The sequence below is a fragment of the Carlito syrichta genome, unplaced genomic scaffold (genome assembly GCF_000164805.1).
Source record: "Carlito syrichta isolate Samal-C Ts95f unplaced genomic scaffold, Tarsius_syrichta-2.0.1 Scaffold314769, whole genome shotgun sequence".
Taxonomy (NCBI): domain Eukaryota; kingdom Metazoa; phylum Chordata; class Mammalia; order Primates; family Tarsiidae; genus Carlito; species Carlito syrichta.
The window spans coordinates 291,914-310,179 of record NW_007258865.1 but is presented as its reverse complement, the minus strand read 5'-3'; the positions used below and the strand labels follow the sequence as shown (position 1 = coordinate 310,179).

Sequence of the window (18,266 nt, the reverse complement as noted above, 5' to 3'; positions counted from 1 at the left end):
GGTGATGGCAAGTCAGAGGGGGAAAGGCCACCTCCCAGAAGGGCACGTGTGTGGCACTTCCTGTATCCCAACCCTGCCCTGGGGGCTTTGCTTACCCACCCCATCTCATTCTCACAACAGCCCTGTGAAGTACGTACTTTATTATTATGCCCACTATGCACCCAAGGAAACTGAGGTTCAGAGAGCTACTGTGACTCGCCCAAGGCACTGGGCATCCCTTCCATGAGGGGCGCTTTCGGAGCCCATTCTTCCATCCTGCTGCCTCTCAGGGTCTTCAGGGACTCCAGACCCCCTTGTCTGATGCCTGGCCCCTGTTCAACATCCTTTAACAGTGGTCCTTGGGGACAGGGACCACCCGTCCTCCCTAAACAGTCCACTAGTCCACTCCACTGTTTAGACAGCAGCAATGGCGGGGGGTGGGGGGTGTCCCTCGATTCCTCATCTGGATCGAAGCAGGACATGCACAGAGCAATTATGTGAGGGAGTGGGTTGGGTGGACATCTGTCCCCTACTGCCATCCATGCATGGGTCTTCATCCTAGCCCTAGAATAATAAGCACCATTGAGGTTCATCAAGTGTGTTCCAGCTATGGTGCTAAATACTTTGCCTCATTTGCACACGAGGATCGCGACGTCTGGAGAGACTACATGTCCCGTTCAAGGTCACAAAAGCAGTCTGTGAATCTCAACCATGTCGCTCCTGACATCGTAAGCACTAGATACACATGCAAAACGGGAGGCCGTGGTTGTTCTGTGGCCTCTCACGTCCAGGACTACAGGAGTTCATGGAGGGGGCCTCCACTGCCCTCCCCGCCCCATCCCCCAGTCCACACCTTCTGGTTCCCTCTCCTCTCTCTGCAGCCGCCTCTGGCTGAGCTGAGGCCAGCATGATCCTGGTGACTGTCTTCACCTGTCCTTCCACCCAGAGCCATGTGCTCCAGTGTCCCTCACCTCCTGAAGGCCTCTGTGGGAGGTGGGCAGAGTGTCAGGAGCACTTTTGTCTGTGGGAGCCCATAGTGCTCTCCTGCGACAAGAAGGAGGCTGAGAATTGGCTTCCTGCTCAGGGATGGTAGCAATCACAATAGTAGCTGACATTTGGGGCACGTGCATGTGTCAGCTGAGCGGTGCCCTTGGGGGATGGCCTCTGTGAGTCGCAGGACCTCTTGACCTTGGAGTGGTCTGGTGAGGGTGCTGACTCTGCCAAAGGGAACGGGCAGGCTCAGGCCCCCAGTGATTGGACCCTGGGCTCTGAGATCAGACCAACAGGGGTTCCAGGGATAGCTCCAGGGTTCAGAGCTGCGTGACCTTAGAAACACTGGCCATCTTCTCCGGCCTTGGCTCTTCCTCTGCAGGATGGGCAGGAGAGGGTTGCTGTGGTGGCCCAGTAAAGCCCTTCTTTTTAGTGTCTAGCCCGGTGCCTGGCACAGGCAAGCGGGGAAGGATGGAGACATGCCAGCCGATGCTGTTAGTGTTCACTCTGTCTCATCCCAGTGCAATCCCAGGGGTACCTCACGTTTCCTATTCAGGCAGGTTCTGAGGTTGTGGCAAGAGTGGAGTCATAGGGTTCTCACAGGGACCTCCGGACACGTCTTCTGCCCCGTCCTGGCGGGGGAGGAGGCGGCCGGCCTCCAGGGGACCTTGTGTGAGCTTTCTCCCCACACATCTCAATGACTCGATGTTTATGTCACCGTGCTGCTCAGTTTTTCTTCTTCTTTCAGAAAGGGGATGTTTGGGCTGAAGCTGAAGAAGAAGCAGAAGAAGAAGGCCGAGAAGGGGCTGGTCCTGGCTAACAAGGCTGTGCAAGGTGAGGCTGGGCGTGGGTGCTGACCCCTGCCCGGGGCCCGACTTCCCACAGGGGCTTTCCTTTCTGAGGACGCAGCTCCCTCTCCATAGACATGGGGGCTGAGCCCTGGCTCCCCGCAATTCATTCAGACCCTGTCAGTCACAGGTGTGGGCTGAGACGACTCCCCCAGCCCCGGGGCCCTGGTCGTCCCGTCCACACAGGGTGTGAGGGCCCTGGCTGTGCCCTGAAAAGGGTCCCCACGAGGAGGCAGTGGCAGGGCTCGAGCTCTGCTTCTGTTCCCATTTGCTCACTGGCCAGATGTGTGGCTCCGAGGGCTCTGAGGGTGGCACCGAGCCTGTTTCCACCTTCGTTCACTGGCATGATATGGGTGGCTAGGCCGACCTAACACAGTTGTGGAAAGGATCAAGGGGCATTTTGGAGACAAGAGTGAGGATCACAGCTGCCACGGAAGAGGCTCATACATGTCGTCTCGTGATCCCCTCTCCTCTCACCAGTGGGTGCCGTCACCCAGCTTTACAAGTGGGGTTATAGGTAGAGGGAGTAACCACTCGCACTGGCTGCAGGCTTGCCAAGGCCGGGTGAAATTGAAAACGCAAAGCCACCCCTGAGAAACCATTAAGAATTTCAAGATGGCACAGCAGAGCATAAACCCAGCACAATGGGGTCCTTCTGAGTTTGGGGCCCTGGGTGAGCACAGACCACACACCCGAGAGGCCGGCCCCTGGCGACGGTGGGCAGAGTCAAGGAGCGGCACTGGGTGTAGATCCAGGCCGTCTGACTTTCCCTCCTGAGAGTGGGCTGCTTCCTTCCCCAAAGCCCTGAGTGAGGCTCAGCTGTGAAAGCCAGGCCCAGCGTTGGGTGGACACTCAGTGTTGATTAAATCGAATTGGGCCAACGGATTCTGAGCGGACAGGCCCCCTCCGAAGTCTCCCTGGAGATGTCTCCTGCAGCATAGCCTTGATGAGCACAGGCCCAAGGTTGGCTTTCTGGATGATTCCTGAACCAAGATGTTACCGTGGGTCTGGTTCACCTTCACCCCTCTTCTCTTCTGGGGGTTCCTTCACGGCCACCCACTGCGGGTGTCCTGTGGCCTACACCATGCCTGATGCCACTCCTGGGCCTCGGGCAAAACCTGTTCTTAAGGTAGAAATGTGTGGAGATGCCTCATGCCAAGGTGCTGATGATAATGGCCAAGAGGTAGCCTTGGCAGAGAAGGGATGGCATTACGCATGCGGCGAGGTCACGGCTAAAAGCTCAGTAGACGTCCTTGTCTAGTCAATCAAATGGACTGCATTGGGAAGAGGGTGGGAAAGGCTTTGGGGTGTTTCTTGGAGCCTTGAAATTATGACACTGCAAAAGGTCCTGGGGACACAAGGTAAATAAGGCACAGTCCTTCCCTCAAAGACCTTATGAAAAACAGTATTCTTGATATATTTAATGCTTCTGCTGCTTTTTACTTGATCTGCATCATTTATGACCCTGAGAAGTAGGTTCTGGAGCCCCCGTTTTACGAGAGGCTCAGGGAAGGTGAGTGGCTAGCCCCATGTCACACACTGGGGGAGATGATGGTTCTCAGCCCAGGGCAGGCCACACCGGAGTCCTGGCCTCCCACCCTGTGGGTGGCCTCCAGGTAGGAGCCCTCCCTGACAGGCTGGCAGAGACCCAGGGCGGGGGACCTCAGGCATTCCCAGGAGCTGGCTCACTCTAGAGTCTGCAGCCCACAAAGCAAACAGGGCAGAGGAGCCAAGTCCCTCCCAGAAGGTAAACAGCACCCACCCCGTGACCTGCGGCCAGCCCCGCAGGAGGCCGACCACACAGAGTCCACGGAACAGAGACCTTGGCACTTCCTTCTTTGGCCTGGCCTAGAAGTTTAGGCTTTTCTGGGTGAGATGTCTGCGGAGTCTCAAAGTCTTTGACTCTTTAATCTGTGTATGTTGAGACTTTTTTTTTTTCTGAGTTGGAGTCTCACTCTGTCGCCCAGACTGGAGTGCAGTGGCTGCTCCCGGCCACCGCAGCCATGACCTACTGGGTCCCAGCGATCCTTCTGCCTCAGCCTTCCAAGTGCCTGGAACTACAGGCATAGCACTACCATGCCCGGCTAATTTTTTTTTTTTTAATTTATTGTAGAGATGAGGTCTCGCCAAGTTGCCCAGGCGGGTCTCGAACCCGCGGGCTCAGGCCATCCGCTCACCTCAGCCTCCCAAAGTGCAGGATTACAGGCTGAGCCACCGAGCCCGGCTCCTTCGTTCTTTTATTCCGCATGTATTAGTGGGACGTCTGCTAAGTGCTGGGCCCTGGGCTAGGTTCTGGGCATTCAGCAGTGGACACTGAGCAGGCTCTGTGGAGGCCAGCCCTGCACGGGACCCTCTGGTCTGTGCTCAGCCTTATCCTGCTGTTTTCTGTCCCAGGGGCCCAGGGTGCACGGCCCGGGTCTCCCCTGCCTTCGGCGTGGCAGAGGTCAGGCTCCAGCTGGGTGTGTCCCTCCACTGAAGGCGGGGACTGCCCCTCATGGAAAGGCGGACTCCACCCGCCTCCGTCCCTCCAGGTTCTGGTGACCACGCCCTCTCCTCATTTGGGAGCCAGGCGTGGCCACTGCCAGCACCTGGATCGTCACAAGGTCCCTCTCAGTGTTTCCACGTCAGCACCTCTGTGAAAGTCCTCACATCACGCCAGCCTGTGCCTTGGTTCCCTAGGGAGACCCTGCACCCGGCTTGGGGAAAGTGCTGAGGCGAATGGCCAGCCGCTGGAGACCCCGGGGCTCTCTCAGGGTGGACGAGGGGAGTCTCTGGGTGGTGGGGGGTAGCACCAAGCCAAAGTTCCAGGAGTGGGAGCTCACGGGCTGGGCAGGGAGGCCTGAAGAGATTGCAAGCAGCAGAGAGCTTGTCTGGGTGGAGGGAATCCAGCAGGGGTGCATCTGGATTCAGGGAAGGGCCAGGTGGGCAGGGACGGGGCGGCGGCCGGAGGGGGTGGGCTGCAGGTGAGAGTAGTGGTGGACCTGGGGTTTGTGCTAAGGACAATGGAAAGCTGCTGAGGGGGCCTGCCAAGGACAAGCAACAGGATCTGGTGACTTTTTTAGGTCACCCTGGGTTGGAGAGAGCACAGTGGTAGCTCACAAATGAGTGAATGAATGAATGCATAGAAGAAGCTTCAGCTGACTGCCCTCTGCCTCGGGATCTGTCTCACCTCCAGGATGTGAACCCCTGAGGGGGGTCTGTCATCCCTGCACCCTTGGTGTCTCCCTGGGCAGTTTCCGGCACATTAAGACACCTCAGAATGTCCACAGGAAGCTGGAATCCATGACTGTGGGTCTGGTTCCTGCGGCCCTGCAGCAGGGAGCAGGTGTGGGTTTATCTTGCTGCTTCAAAGAGCACAACCCGACCCTAGCATGTGCGCCCGACATCTCTGTGGTGCTGGCCTTGTCTTCAGCTTCCCGAGTGAGAGCCTAGTACAAGCAGACTCCCCCGTCAATGATCCCCTCTGGGGCCATGAGCTCTTACAAGCGGCCTGCATGACTGGGCACCCCGACACAGGCTGCTGTGCCCTGCTCTCTCTCCTGTTTTGTGTGGTTTGCTGATTACAATTCGGCAATCCAGACGCATCAAAGCCGAGAAGTATCTCAGAGACGATTGAATTGGTGGGTTTACAAGGTGAGTCCCATGGAGCCCTGGGTTCTGAGAAATGGCTTCAAGGGTGTCTAAAGAGAGGGGTGGTAGGAATCCTGGGAAGCGCTCTATCTGCCACCCTACTCCTGGCAAGGAAAACAGTTGGCTACGAATAGAGGCCTTTTATAAGTGTCTTATGCTGGCCCTCCTTGCTGCTAGGGAGGGCAGGCGTAAGACACTTATAAAAGGCCTCTGTTGCTTTAAGACGCTTCAGAGCCACTTTTCTTGCCCAGGTTTTGGTTTCATAGGCAAGGAAAAACCGCCAAGAGACTCTGAGTGTCTTGCTCGAGTCATCCAACTTGGAATCCACAGGCTCATACCTGGCGGGCTCCGTGCCGGGGCTGTAGATAGTCTGTTTAATTTTCTAACAGCCCTGTGGGGCAGATGACATTGACCTTGCCCTGTTTTATAGATGAGAGAGTTGAGTCACTTGCTCTAATCCATAGAGCCAGAAGGTGAAAAGGTTGAGACTCAAACCCGAGCCTTGGGACGCGGCTCTTTGAACTCCCCCACACAGAAGAGTCCTCTGGTGTGTCGCGAGGCCCAGCCACTCTCTCGTGGTTGCCAAACACCTGGTTGAGAGGCAGCCTGCCAGCTTTGCTGTATGTGAGGTTCACCTGGGACATTTGGGCAGTCTTGACATCAGGCCCCTCCAGATGAATTCAACCAGCATGAGGGCGGGAGGGAGAGGGTCTCCAGAATGTGCTGACTGTGGATGTATTTGTGTTTTCTGAATGTTCGTGGGCTCATCTCCTGGGCTTCCCACAAACTCAGCCACTTAGAACAACACGAATCTGCCCCCCCTGTGACGGAGGCCAGATGCCTGAAATCTAGTTACAGGGCCAAAATTCAGGGCCCGTCCTCTCCGGGACATCTCTTGCCTCTGCCGGCTTCTGGCAGCTGTGGGTCCCTCAGGCTGCGGCTGCGACTGTCTAATCTAGGCCTTCGTGGTCACGCTGTCACCTTCGTCCCTATCGGTGTCATGTCTCCCACCGTCTGCTCATCCAAGGATGCAAGGGATTGCCATTAGGAACCACTCAGCTAGTCCAGGGTAAATCCCTCCTCACAAAACCCTTAACTTCATCAGGCCGCAGAGACCTTTTTTCCCAAGTCAGGCGACACACGCAGGTTCCAGGGATGGGGATCTGCTGTCTTTTTAGTCGATGGCACTCAAAACCAGCCCACGGACAGCAGACGTGACCTCACCTGGTGTCTGGCAGTTAGAAATGCCGAACCTTCGGTCCCAGCCAGACCTGCCGAATCAGAGCATGCGTTCGACAGCATCCCAGGTGATTCTTACGCACATCAGACTTTGCTGATGTGGCACTGAGACAGTAAACAACTTGACTGAAGTTCCTTCGTGGCAAGATCGTGCCAAAGCGGGTCTTGGGAGTCGGCATCCAGTTTTCTTTCCACAGTCCCATCCATAGAAATCTGCTCTCTCTTGGAAACAGGTGGAAGGTGCACTTGAGAAAACTTCAGGTCGTATCTGGCTGTTCTGCCCATACGATGCTATGTTCCACGCTGGCAGGGGCTGCCTTCCAGTCTCCTGGGACCCCTGCGGTGCCACTGCGGTGCCAGCCACAGGACGGAGGCTCGATCACCACCACGTGTCATCTGACAGATTTTCTTATCTTGTTGCTTCTCCAGATGGACAAGGGGAAGAAGAGCCACAGGAGGGAACCTCTCACCAGGATGGGCCAGGAGGCGATCTGGTTTGCGATGATGGGTCTGTCACTCCTGTCTCCTCAGCTCCCCCAAAGAGAAGGTATGGGGTTGGTGTGGGTGGTCCACACACATTTGCCGAGCGCCTCCTAGGTGCTGGGCACCCTGTGGGTGCCAGAGACAGAAGAGACTAAGACTGGTCCCTTTGGTGGTGGAGAGCTAAGGCAGGAGACAGAGTTCTGGTCGACTCAGCTTTCTCTGTGGCCGTGCTGGCCTCTTGATAGTGGTCAGCCTTCAGCAGTCCAGAGGTCAGGCTCCACCACTTCTGTTTTTATCTACTAAGTGAAGGTGCTCATGACCTCCCTTGTCTGGGAGTAACAGCAGGAGGAGAAGATAGACCCAGAAACTGTCTCTTGTCTGCTCTTCAACTCATCAAGGTGCTAGCTGTCTGAAATAAGGAGATGGTTCTTGTGTCACCCAACAAAAAGGCCAAGTAAAGTGGCCGTCTACGTGCAACTCGCTGTATCAGTTAGCTACTGCTGTGTAACAAATAACCCCCAAACCAGAGGCTTACTGTAAGAAGCACTTACTGTTGCCCATGAGTCAGTTGGATGGTTTTAGTGATCTCAGTCTTTGCAGCTGCATCCCGTGTGCATCCCATGGGTTACAGCTTGGTTGGTGGCAGGCTGGTCTAGTTGCTGCTTCAGCTGGGACCACTGGCTCCACTTTAAGCAGTGCCAGAGCCTCCCGCAGGCTAGGCTGAGCATGTCCCCGTGGTGGCCAGGGCAGGGTTCCAAGAGAAAGTGGGAGTTCACAGGACTCTCGAGGCCTAGGCTGGGAACTGGCAACAGTCACTTCTGCTGCATTCGACTGTCCAAGCAAGTACCTGGCTGGCCCCTGTCAGAGCAGGAAGACAACGCAAATTATAGGGCAGGAAACAGGGACACAGAGAAGCCAACAGTTGGGACTGCCAGTGCTTCAGTCTGCTGCATTTGTTTGTGTTCATTTCTTTTTCCCTTTCTTTTCTTTTTTCTTTGAGTTAAGGTTTCACTCTGTCATCCAGGTTGGAGTACAGTGGTGCAATCACAGCTCACTGCAGCCTCCACCTTCTGGGCTCAGGCGATTCTTCTGCCTCAGCCTCCCAAGTCACAGGGACTACAGGCACACGTTACCACACCTGGCTAGTTTTTTCATCTTCTGTAGAGACGAGGTCTCACTCTATTTCCCAGGCTGGTTTCAAACTCCGGAGCTCTAGCCATCTTCCTGTCTCAGCATCCCAAAGTGCTGGGATGACAGGCGTGAGCCACCACGTCCGGCTGTGTTTACATCCGTTTCTTACTCAAGATGCTCCCTCCTGTCCTTCCTTCCTTTTCCACTCAGAATCGTTACTATCAATAGAACAAGCGAGTGCTTCCCTGTGTGGCTGTGCCTGAGTCATTTCTGGACTGGGACAGGGCATCACGGCACCTGTGTGCGGGTCAGAGGGGCATGGGAGACCAGTGGGGGTCAGAGAAGGAAGGCGCCAGCTCAGGGGCTGCCATGTGAAAAAAGACCAAGTCCAGCACCCACGCTCCCTGCAGTGTCTCCTTCCCTCTGTGCTGCACCCTGGTGGCTGCCACCCACACCCCACGTCTCTGAATAGGGGCTCCTATTATTTCTTAATATCCTTCGAGACATTCCTTGCCATTTATTTGTCCAAGGTGATAGCACTGGGTGGAGAAAGGCAGGAGAAAGAGAGGTGAAGGATACAGCCTTTACTCGTTCCTAGGTCAGAACGTCTCCGAGCGTTGAAACCCTGCTCCCCACCGACGCACAGTTCAAAACCCGCCTGTGCGGTGAAGCTGCTGTGGCCTCCCTGGCCCTTGGGACTCTCTTCTCTAGAGCTCTTTTGTCACCCTTTTTCTTCTTTGTGGCACAGTTTACATGCTAGTAGCTCTTCTTCTCCTCCTCCTCCTCCTCCTCCTTCTTCTTCTCCTCCTCCCTCTCCTCCTCCTCCTCCTCCTCCTCCTTCTATGTGCTTTGGTCCTCTCTCCATGGATGGATTGTTATCTTCACAAGGGCCCAGAGGATGGCTTATTCACTCTTGTTTCTCCCTGAACTGAACCTCGCATTGGGCTTTCACATGATAAGCAACCAGCCCAGTTTTGCCTTGTTGAGGATGGTGTTCAGTGACAGCCACCTGCCACACATGCAGCGTCCTCTCTCATCCTCAGAGAGACCCCACATGCCAGGGATCAGTGTCCCCATGTTCAGACAAGGAAACAATAAGCTGGAGTCCAGGACTGGGGAGAACGAATATTCTATCCCAACTCGTCTGACTCCAAGACCTTGAGATTTTCACCAGCTCTCCCTGTTTTTCGCTGGACTCAAGTCGGGTGCAGGATGGAATTGCAGAAACCAAGAGCACAAAGCCAGCAGGACTTGTGCTCAGTTCACCTGCCTCCGACATCTGCTTCTGTGACGACAGGAATTCTCCATCTTGTTCTGCTATTCTCACTCTCTGAGTGCCCAGGGGTTCATTTCTGTCTTTAACTACTCGTGACATCCAGACAAATGAAGTTCCCGAAATGTGATGACTCCTGAAATGGAGTCTTGATCGCTCCTTCCAACTTTTTCTTTACAAGGCAGTAACGAGACTCAGAATTCTTGTATCTACTAGAAATAACCAAGTGGCCCTTCATTGGGCAGGAGACGGGAGATCTTCTCATAGACACAGCCCTGCCCCTGATCTGCTCAGGCATCTCAGTTTCTCATTCTGTTTATAATAATAATAATAGTAATACCGATGATCATACTCAGTGAGAACTGATGTGTATTCTTGCCAGGTGCTGGGTTAAACCTTTATATGCATTAGATCATCTAAGTCTAGCAATCTTCTCATGAGCACCATCTTTAGGATGGGAAGACTGAGCCACAGGGAGGTCAAGCCACTAGTCCATTTGTACTTCTCTCCCCAGAGATGCAGCGAGGATATGTAACAATATTAGGTGAAAGTCTTTGGAAACACTTAGGAACATATCATCATGGCTGATAGATGTTCTTCCTTGTTGAAACAAATATATCAAACTTTCTTTTCCTAGATCAAAGCTGTTGGCCAAAATCCACGATGGAGAGGTGAAGTCCCAGAATTACCAAGTAAGTGACTGCGTCTTCCCGCCAGCCTCCCCTCCCTTCCTTTGTCACAGACGGCACCATCCAGGACACACCCACACTACTTTGTGTTACAGATCGCCATCACCATCACTGAGGCCCGCCAGCTGGTGGGTGAGAACATTGACCCGATTGTCACCATCGAAGTTGGGGATGAGAAGAAGCAGAGCACGGTGAAGGAGGGAACCAACAGCCCATTTTACAATGAAGTAAGTCCTGGAGGTCACCCACAGCCTCCGCACCCGTTCCATCTTCACTGCCATTCTGTGGTATTCTTCGGTCTAACAGCGGAGCTGTGACCTTCTCACTCCCTCCCAGCCCCACGGTTAAGCCCCGAGCCTCCTGACGCACACAGCCCCACAGTTTTTAGCAAAAAGGCAGCAAAAAGTTGAAGCAAGGGATTCCTCCGGATGCTAAATTCATGTTGTGTTTTTAGTAGACCCAGCGTCTTTTCTCTTATCAGCTCATCTTCATCCATTGTAAGCTCTGGGTTTATATTCAATGCATGTGATGGATATGGTAAGGGAAAAGACATATGCTCTTTTTCCCCGGCAGAGACATTGGAAATGTAATTATTGATCTTGAAATAAGCACACAGTTTTGAAAAGGAAAACAGTTGTATTTTTCTAAGCTGTGTAGAAAATCCCCAAGAAAGAAGAGTGTAAATATTACACAGACCATATTCTCTGTTTTAAATGTAAAAGTGCATGGTAAAAAAAAAAAGGAAAACAGTAAAAGAGACAAAAAGTGAAATAGGAACTAGAGCTATGTGCTTGCCGCTGACCTTCAATTCCCAATTCTCCAGCCCCTCTGGAAGCTTCCTTATCATTGGACAGTAGCATGTCCTTCCAGGGATATTCCAAGGAAATGTAGCACCCAAATGGTCACATTCTACTCACACTGTTCTGACCTGGCTCCTTTCACAAAAGAATGTGTCTTGGAGTTCAGTCCCCATCAGGACGCACACTCCAATCTCATTTTGCTCTCATGGCCAAGGAGCTTTCCACTGTCTTGATAGACCATAATTCGCCAGGCCAGGTGGTCTCACAACCGACATTAAATGCTTCAGTCTTTTGCTAGTACTTACAATGGTGCGACCTGGGCACCAGTCATACATTTAATATGTACACCTAAATTTTTGATATCCCCAAAATAACGAGAGGTAACAAATCATACTCCAATCAACAGTGCGCAGGACTGCTTGCTTCCTGTAGGCTCTCTGACACAGTGTGTTGTGGGAAAAAATGCAGTAGTTTCTGAATTATTCTTCTGATGGGAGTGAGAATTGGAGAGGCAAGCCAGGGGAGCGTGGGTCATGAAATCAACAGAATATACCCACATCCTGCTGGAGCTGATACCTCCTGTCCTGTCTGGCGTTTTACCACGAGTGGAAGTGTCAGCCGCTTCTCCTCTCTCGCTCTGCTTCTATCCCAAGGACAGACTTGGTGTGGATGTGACATGAGATAATGCCTGAAAATGCTTTAAAACTGCAAAGTGCCACCGATTTGTTTATTGTTGTAATTATGCACACAAGTCCTGCATGTAAATGACTTTAAATCAGTCTCAAGTATAATCAGCAGAATATCCAGTGAAAACATGTAAGTTGAACTAAAAATCTTTGTCATGACTTTTGACCCAAATGCTCAAGCCTCAAATTGCCCGATATTGAAGGACCCAAGGGAGTAGGGGCTAGGGAATATTTCCCAGCTAGAGAAATGTGCTGTAGGCCTGGGGGTTCCAGGGGCCTGCCGAGGCAGGTGAGTACAAAACATGACATCGCAGAAGGAGTAAACACTGCATCTGATCCATGGGTCTAGAGGACCCATGGCATCTCACACATTTGGGCTCATCAGAGAATGAGGAATTTTGTGTAAGTGAATTTTCCACATAAGTGTTGAACACCAAAACACTTAAAACGTTTAAACATATGTATGAAAAGTTTCCTGGAATGTTATACCTAGTCTCCTATTTTCTTCAACGGAAGACACTGAACATAATGGAATCTTCCAAGGATCTCCAAGGACCATTGACTTGAAGATCTCTTTCTATAGTACATGATAACATCTTTGGTTCACACATTTTGGGTTTTCTGCTCTGCCCTCTGAAAGTGGCTGTCAGGGGTTGGTCGGTTCCTCCTTTCCCACTGCTGCTATGTCCATCCTAAGGAGTAATTTCTCCACCCTGCAGCTCAAAAACGAAAGAAATAATCGGGGAGACAGCAGCTCCCCAGAAAGGCCTTCCCTGCCCCCACCAGTCCTCCAGACACACATCCTCAGCAAAGCACTACGCAGTTCTCCACAGCTTAGCAACTACAACCTTGGGTTTGAGGATCTTGGCTCCAAGGTCAGCTAGGGAAAATGTAGTACTCAAACCCATGTGCAATGACTTCAAGGCAGCTAAGACTTGGTCCCAGGCCCAGCAGTCATTAGCAGTGTGAGCCCAGGAGATGTCTTTCACATTCTTCAGTCTTCTTATCTGTAAAACAAGTGGCTGGACTAGACAGCTTGTTCAACACTAAGGTCTGATCACTTTCTTAATATTAAAATCTCCCATGTCCATAATTAATTTTTATTCTCTCCCTGGTCAATCTTGGTCATGTTTGAAACTGAAAAATCATGGGAAAATTAGATTTTAGTCAACTTGACTCCTAATTAAAACCATACGGGTACCATTTCAACCATCAATATATGCAAAAAAATAACTTTCTAAAATTTAAAAAATTAAAAGAACTGACAGTATTAAGGGTTGACAAGGGTATGGAGAGTTGACTACTTTCACATGCTGCCCATGGGAATGAAAAATGGCTTACTCCATTTGGAAATAAATTTTCTACAATCTGTTATAAATTTACAGGCATACACTCCATGACCCAGCAATTCCACTTCTCATGTCTGTTTTAGAGAAATACTCACACATATTCTATGCAAGGATGTGACTGGCAGAATTTTTTTTTTGTATTTGAATAACATTGGAAATAGCCTACATGACCTTCTTGGGGACAATCAGTTGATGATCTGTTCACGCAGCAGTTGTTCTTAGAGCAACACAGATCTAAGTCCATGCCAGGAACAGGATTCTTAGACACCAATCCAGAGTTGATGGCCAGAATGAACTTTGTGTTTTGCAGTACTTTGTCTTTGACTTCGTCGGACCCCAAGTGCACCTCTTTGACAAGATCATCAAAATCTCAGTAAGTATCCCATTGGTGGTGGCCATACACCATTAGTGGTGGCCATAGACCCTCAGTGGTAGCTATAGACTGTCGGTGGTGGCCATAGACCATGGTGGTGGCCTCAGACCATCGGTGGTGGCTGTATACCGTTGGTGGTGGCCATAGACCATCAGCGGTGACCATAGACCATGAGTGGTGGGGGGACCCCTCTAGAACAACTCAACATGTATAGGGATGAACAGATTCAGGAGGGTGAGTGTGAGCTGGTGAATCTGAAACCAATAGGTTAGACCCTGAGATCACTGGTGCAGAGGATTCTGGGAAGAAAAACAACTCAAGAAAAATCTACGCTTCTTGGAAGCAAGTTGTAAGCTACTGTAAAGCTTTTATTAATTTAATTGTGTAGCTCACTACAATGGGACTGTGAAACATATGCTTCAAATGACATCTTAATGGATCGCCGTTTTTAGTTGATGTCTTTCTTTTCATCAAGCAAATGTTAGAGTTTTTCTCTTGGGGTGATAAATACTAATGATCATTAATCACACCCTTTCCCCCTCCTGGTTGGTAATAAATGGAGATTCAGGAAGGGACCAAATATGTCCTCTCCTCAGTGGTAATGCTGGATTAGAGTACGGTGGCCCTCAAGACCCAGGAGCAAGTGGTGGTCCCTGGGACCCAAGAGTAGACCTCAGGATCTGCCCAGGGAGTTGGGTCTGCCATGTAGACCCTTCCGCAGCCCTGCCAGGGCAATTGGTCCTCCACAGATGGAACCAGAAGAGTGTAGACAGAGAGAGCATCCTGGTCTAGGTGGGTCCCTGCTGGGCTTTCCTACCACAGGGAGGACGGGATGGAGAAGGGCAGTGCCCATGTTGAAGCCATCCTGCCCAAGGCAGAGAGAAGGCATGTCAAGGTCAAAGGCGATCATGACAGGCTTCACACCATTCAGCAAAGGGACAGAGACCCGTGGGTGACAGGCAGCAGCTGAGTCTGAGAGGCTGTGGGTCTGTTTGGAGAGTAAGTGCCCTCTTCCGAGCAGCTCTGAGAGGACAGGATTTGGACTGCATGAGTGCATGCCAGAAGCATGGAGAGCAAGGAAGTGTGTCCCCAGCACTCACAGCAGCTCCGGTCAGTTGTGAGGGACAGCTCCTGTCTGGCCGGCTCCTCCCCTGTCTTTATCTTCTGTGCCTGTCATTTTTGCCCCCCCAATTGATATATAAACATATGTATGGTGTGCTCTCCTCAGCTACAGCCATGGTCATCAAAGTCCCGCATGAAGCCCAGGGTCACAGTGGGACTGTGACCTCAGCTTTCCCAGGGCACGTGAAGAATGTGACTCTTGAGGAATGAGACGTTGAGGGCCAAATGTTCCGAGTGTTTGCACCTCAAGCATGGCGATGGGGGGGCCAAAGATATTTCGGGGCCTGGGACGTTGCCCAGGATGGCCCCATGGCTTAGGCAACCACCTGTTGTGAGATCAGCTGATAGCAGGCTCCTAGGGACTGTCTGGATGGCAGGCTCTCGGTGAATCTCAGATTTTTACACGGTGTCACAGACAAAGGCCAGTGGGCTTTTAGACCAAGAATCAAAGCTGGTGTTGCTCATCTCTGCTCCTGTAATTAGGAAGGCGAGAAGATTTTGGTGTCCCTGAAAGACTCTTAGAGAAAAGATTTTAAAAGAAAAAAACTCCCGTCCAAAGGGAAGCATTTAATACAACGTTTCTGGTCGTTCATGAATTAAGAGTCAGTGTGCCCAGAATAAATTCATCGTGGGAGAAGTGGGGTGAGCTGTAAGCACAGGGACAGCCAGCCTGTGACGTGCCCAGTAGTGGCGCCAAGGATGAGCTCCCCTTCGCTATGGCCATGGCCCGGGGGCTCCTGGCACTCTGCTGTGGGAGTGAGGCGTTCCCGGGGCCCTGCGGTCGGCTGGGTCCTGGGTCCTGGTGCGCAGTCACTCCCCACAACCCGGGGAGGCGGCCCGTGCTGCCTAGAGGTTTGCTGGGGCGCTCGTGTTCTATCCTGCCCACAGGGACCCTCAGCTTGAGGAGAGGACTTGAGGCCGGCCTCTGTTCATCCTCGGTCCACGGGAAGCCACGTGCGTGACAGGTCTTGGAGCGAGCTCTGGGTGGGCGTCTTACATAGCTCCTCCACCCAGGCCAGGTTGCTCTTAGCTCCCCTGGGCTCTCCAGGAGGGCAAGGGAGGGACAGAGGAGCGGGAAGGGCTGTCATTCCGTGAGGTCAGTCGGATGTGCTGTTTCTCGGTGCCTCCACCCAGACGGGCTGCTCAGAAGCCTCAAGTCTCCCATGCGTCCGTCCCTCAGCCTGTCCACTGTGCGTTCGCTCGTGGAGCGGTCACTGAACGTCTGTTCTGAGCAAGACCCAGTGAGGGGTGGAGGCCGTGGGAGACAGTTCCTGACTCGAGGACCTTGTGGGATTTGACAGACAGAAGGAGGCTCGGAGGCCATCGAGGCCAGCTCCCAGTGGATCCAGAAACCCTCCCCACCCCTCTACAAAGCAGGGTCCTCGAGGCGTGACTTGGGAGGCCACTGCCTCCAGCAAAGCCCACTTCCTGGCTAGGCAGCTGTCATGGTCATATACGTCCTTATGTGTAACTGAAATCTCTCATCCTGTCACATGGGGACCACAGAGGGACCTCCTCGACCTCAGGGTGGCGGCATGTCCAACCCTGAGGACGCGTAACCTCACTACTGGCCATTCCACACCCCCCAGTTTTCTCTTCTGGGTTCAAGGTTAAGTTCTTCAGCAGTTTTCCACTCAATGCAGCTTTGGACCCAGTACCAGCTCTGCTGCCTTCCTTTAAAAGGTGCTCATCCTGAGAGCACGGGCCTGAAAACAGGCTGCGGTAGCCCAGCCAGACACTCTGCTGACTCTGGGTCAGGCCAGATACGGAGGACGACCCCTCCCTTGTTCCGACTGTTGTATGTGTCCCACACATCCCCAGGCCACGTGAGATGGGTGTTCTGAGAAACTTGTAAGCGAGGTGTTATGGGAGTTTAGGGGAAAAGGGAGAATTCTCAGCTGGGTGGGGGGGCGTCAGGGAGGCTGCCTGGAGGAGGTGATGGTTGCTCTAGGCATTGAGATTTGGGTGCAGTTCCAACAGGCAGAAGTGGGTATTGGAGGGTGGGCTGTCCTAGAGTCCATTTTGGGTAAGGGAAACTCACAGGCAGAGGGAGTTGCAGGGTGCCTCCATGGAGGACCAGCAGGCACCTGCTGACGGAGGGGGCACAGGCGGAATGCCTCTGCAGGCCCCTTGCACTCCCGTGGCTCGATGGCCAGACTCCACAGCCAGGCGAGGGTCAAGGCCGCCCGCCCTCCGAGATAAACCTGCCCCACACACGACCCCCGCAGGTCTCCCACCACAAGCTGATAGGAAGCGTGCTGATCGGCTCGTTCAAGGTGGACCTGGGCACCGTGTACAACCAACCCGGTAAGATGGTGTCTCTCCCAGGCTCCCTCGTGCGCTGGGGTTCCCAGCGCTGGGGTCGCCCATTCGTTCACACACCCACTTGACCCTCCACCCAGCAACTCTGAGCACCTGTTGTACAAAACTGAATGGGGCGAGACTGCAGCCCTCCAAGCTGACCTCGTGGTAAAACAACCTCCGTCAGCTTCAGCCAGCCTTCCCTCCTGCACACCTTCTGCCTGACAGAGGGCTGGGAGGCTGGAGCGGGAAGGCAGCCAAGGACAGGAGCTGGGAGTGCAGACTCAGAGTAGGGTCACGTCCACTTTGCTGCTTCTGAGCTGTGCAACCTTGGGCCAGTGACTCCACCTCTCTGTGGCTCGGTTTCCTCGTCTGTAGCGATGAGAAGCGCGTGGTACCTCCATGGCCGGCTCTTGGAGGATTCAGCTAATAAACATGCACACAGTGCTCCGTCGAGAGCCTCGCATGTGAGAAGGATGCTGGCACTCCATACCAGGGCGCACTGTAACATTTATCGTTCCCCCTGGCTTACGGGAAAGGGGAGCTCAGAGACACTAGGAGGTCTGTCCAAGGCCGAGGGCACACAAGCCTGGAGCCGGCAGCCAGCCTAGACCCTCCTGCGGAAGGCCCTGATCTTCAGTGGTGATTCCAGTTCACACAGCTACAGGGCCAGGCGGCGAGCCTCGTCACTGAGTGCCTGGCCTGGGCGGGACACATGGAGGAGTGAGGAGTCTGCGGAGAAGGAGACAGTGCGGGAGGGGGCCGTGATCCATGTGAAAGAGCAGAGGGTCCGTGGCTTCGTAGCTCCGTGGCCCTTGCTGGCCTGTGGACACCAGCACCGTGCTTTTGAGCCATGCCAGAATTGTGTGAGTGGTATTGAAGCTCTGACTCACAGCGGAGACCAAGGAGAAGGATCTATGAGCCACATTCGTGGCCCGTGGGCAAATGACACGTGGCTTCTACATTCCATCCACGCCCCACCGTGCTGGTGATTCCCACCAGGCTGAAGGCTTTCCCTGCTGGGTGGGGGTAGACGGGGAGCCGGTGGGCAGCAGCAGGAGGGGGCAAGGGGTCTGGACAGACAGAGGAGTTGGCGGGCCGGGCACGGCGGCAGGTGGACTGGGCCATCCCCGGTGGGTGCGAGCTGTGAGGGTGCCTTGACAGGTCATCAGTTCTGCGACAAGTGGGCTCTGCTCACAGACCCCGGCGACATCAGGACCGGCACCAAGGGGTACCTGAAGTGTGACATCAGCGTGACCGGGAAAGGCGACGTCCTGAAGCCCAGCCCCAAGACCTCCGACGCCGAGGAGCAGATCGAAAGGTGAGACGGGCCCACGCGGCCGCGCAGGAGACATGCGCGTCCCGGGGCTGTG

The 18,266-nt window shown here is 53.4% G+C and overlaps 1 protein-coding gene across 1 annotated transcript in view; it reads left to right on the top strand.

Annotated features, from left to right (window-relative positions):
• The first annotated feature begins 1,724 nt into the window (after nucleotides 1–1,724).
• FER1L6 (fer-1 like family member 6) overlaps nucleotides 1,725–18,266 on the top strand; it is a 119,964-nt gene continuing 103,422 nt past the window's right edge. The window contains exons 1-7 of the mRNA XM_021719494.1: nucleotides 1,725–1,803; nucleotides 7,116–7,233; nucleotides 10,211–10,265; nucleotides 10,358–10,489; nucleotides 13,408–13,470; nucleotides 16,821–16,899; nucleotides 18,058–18,214. Of these exons, the coding sequence (XP_021575169.1) occupies nucleotides 1,725–1,803; nucleotides 7,116–7,233; nucleotides 10,211–10,265; nucleotides 10,358–10,489; nucleotides 13,408–13,470; nucleotides 16,821–16,899; nucleotides 18,058–18,214 (683 nt within the window). The remainder of the gene's footprint in view (nucleotides 1,804–7,115; nucleotides 7,234–10,210; nucleotides 10,266–10,357; nucleotides 10,490–13,407; nucleotides 13,471–16,820; nucleotides 16,900–18,057; nucleotides 18,215–18,266) is intronic.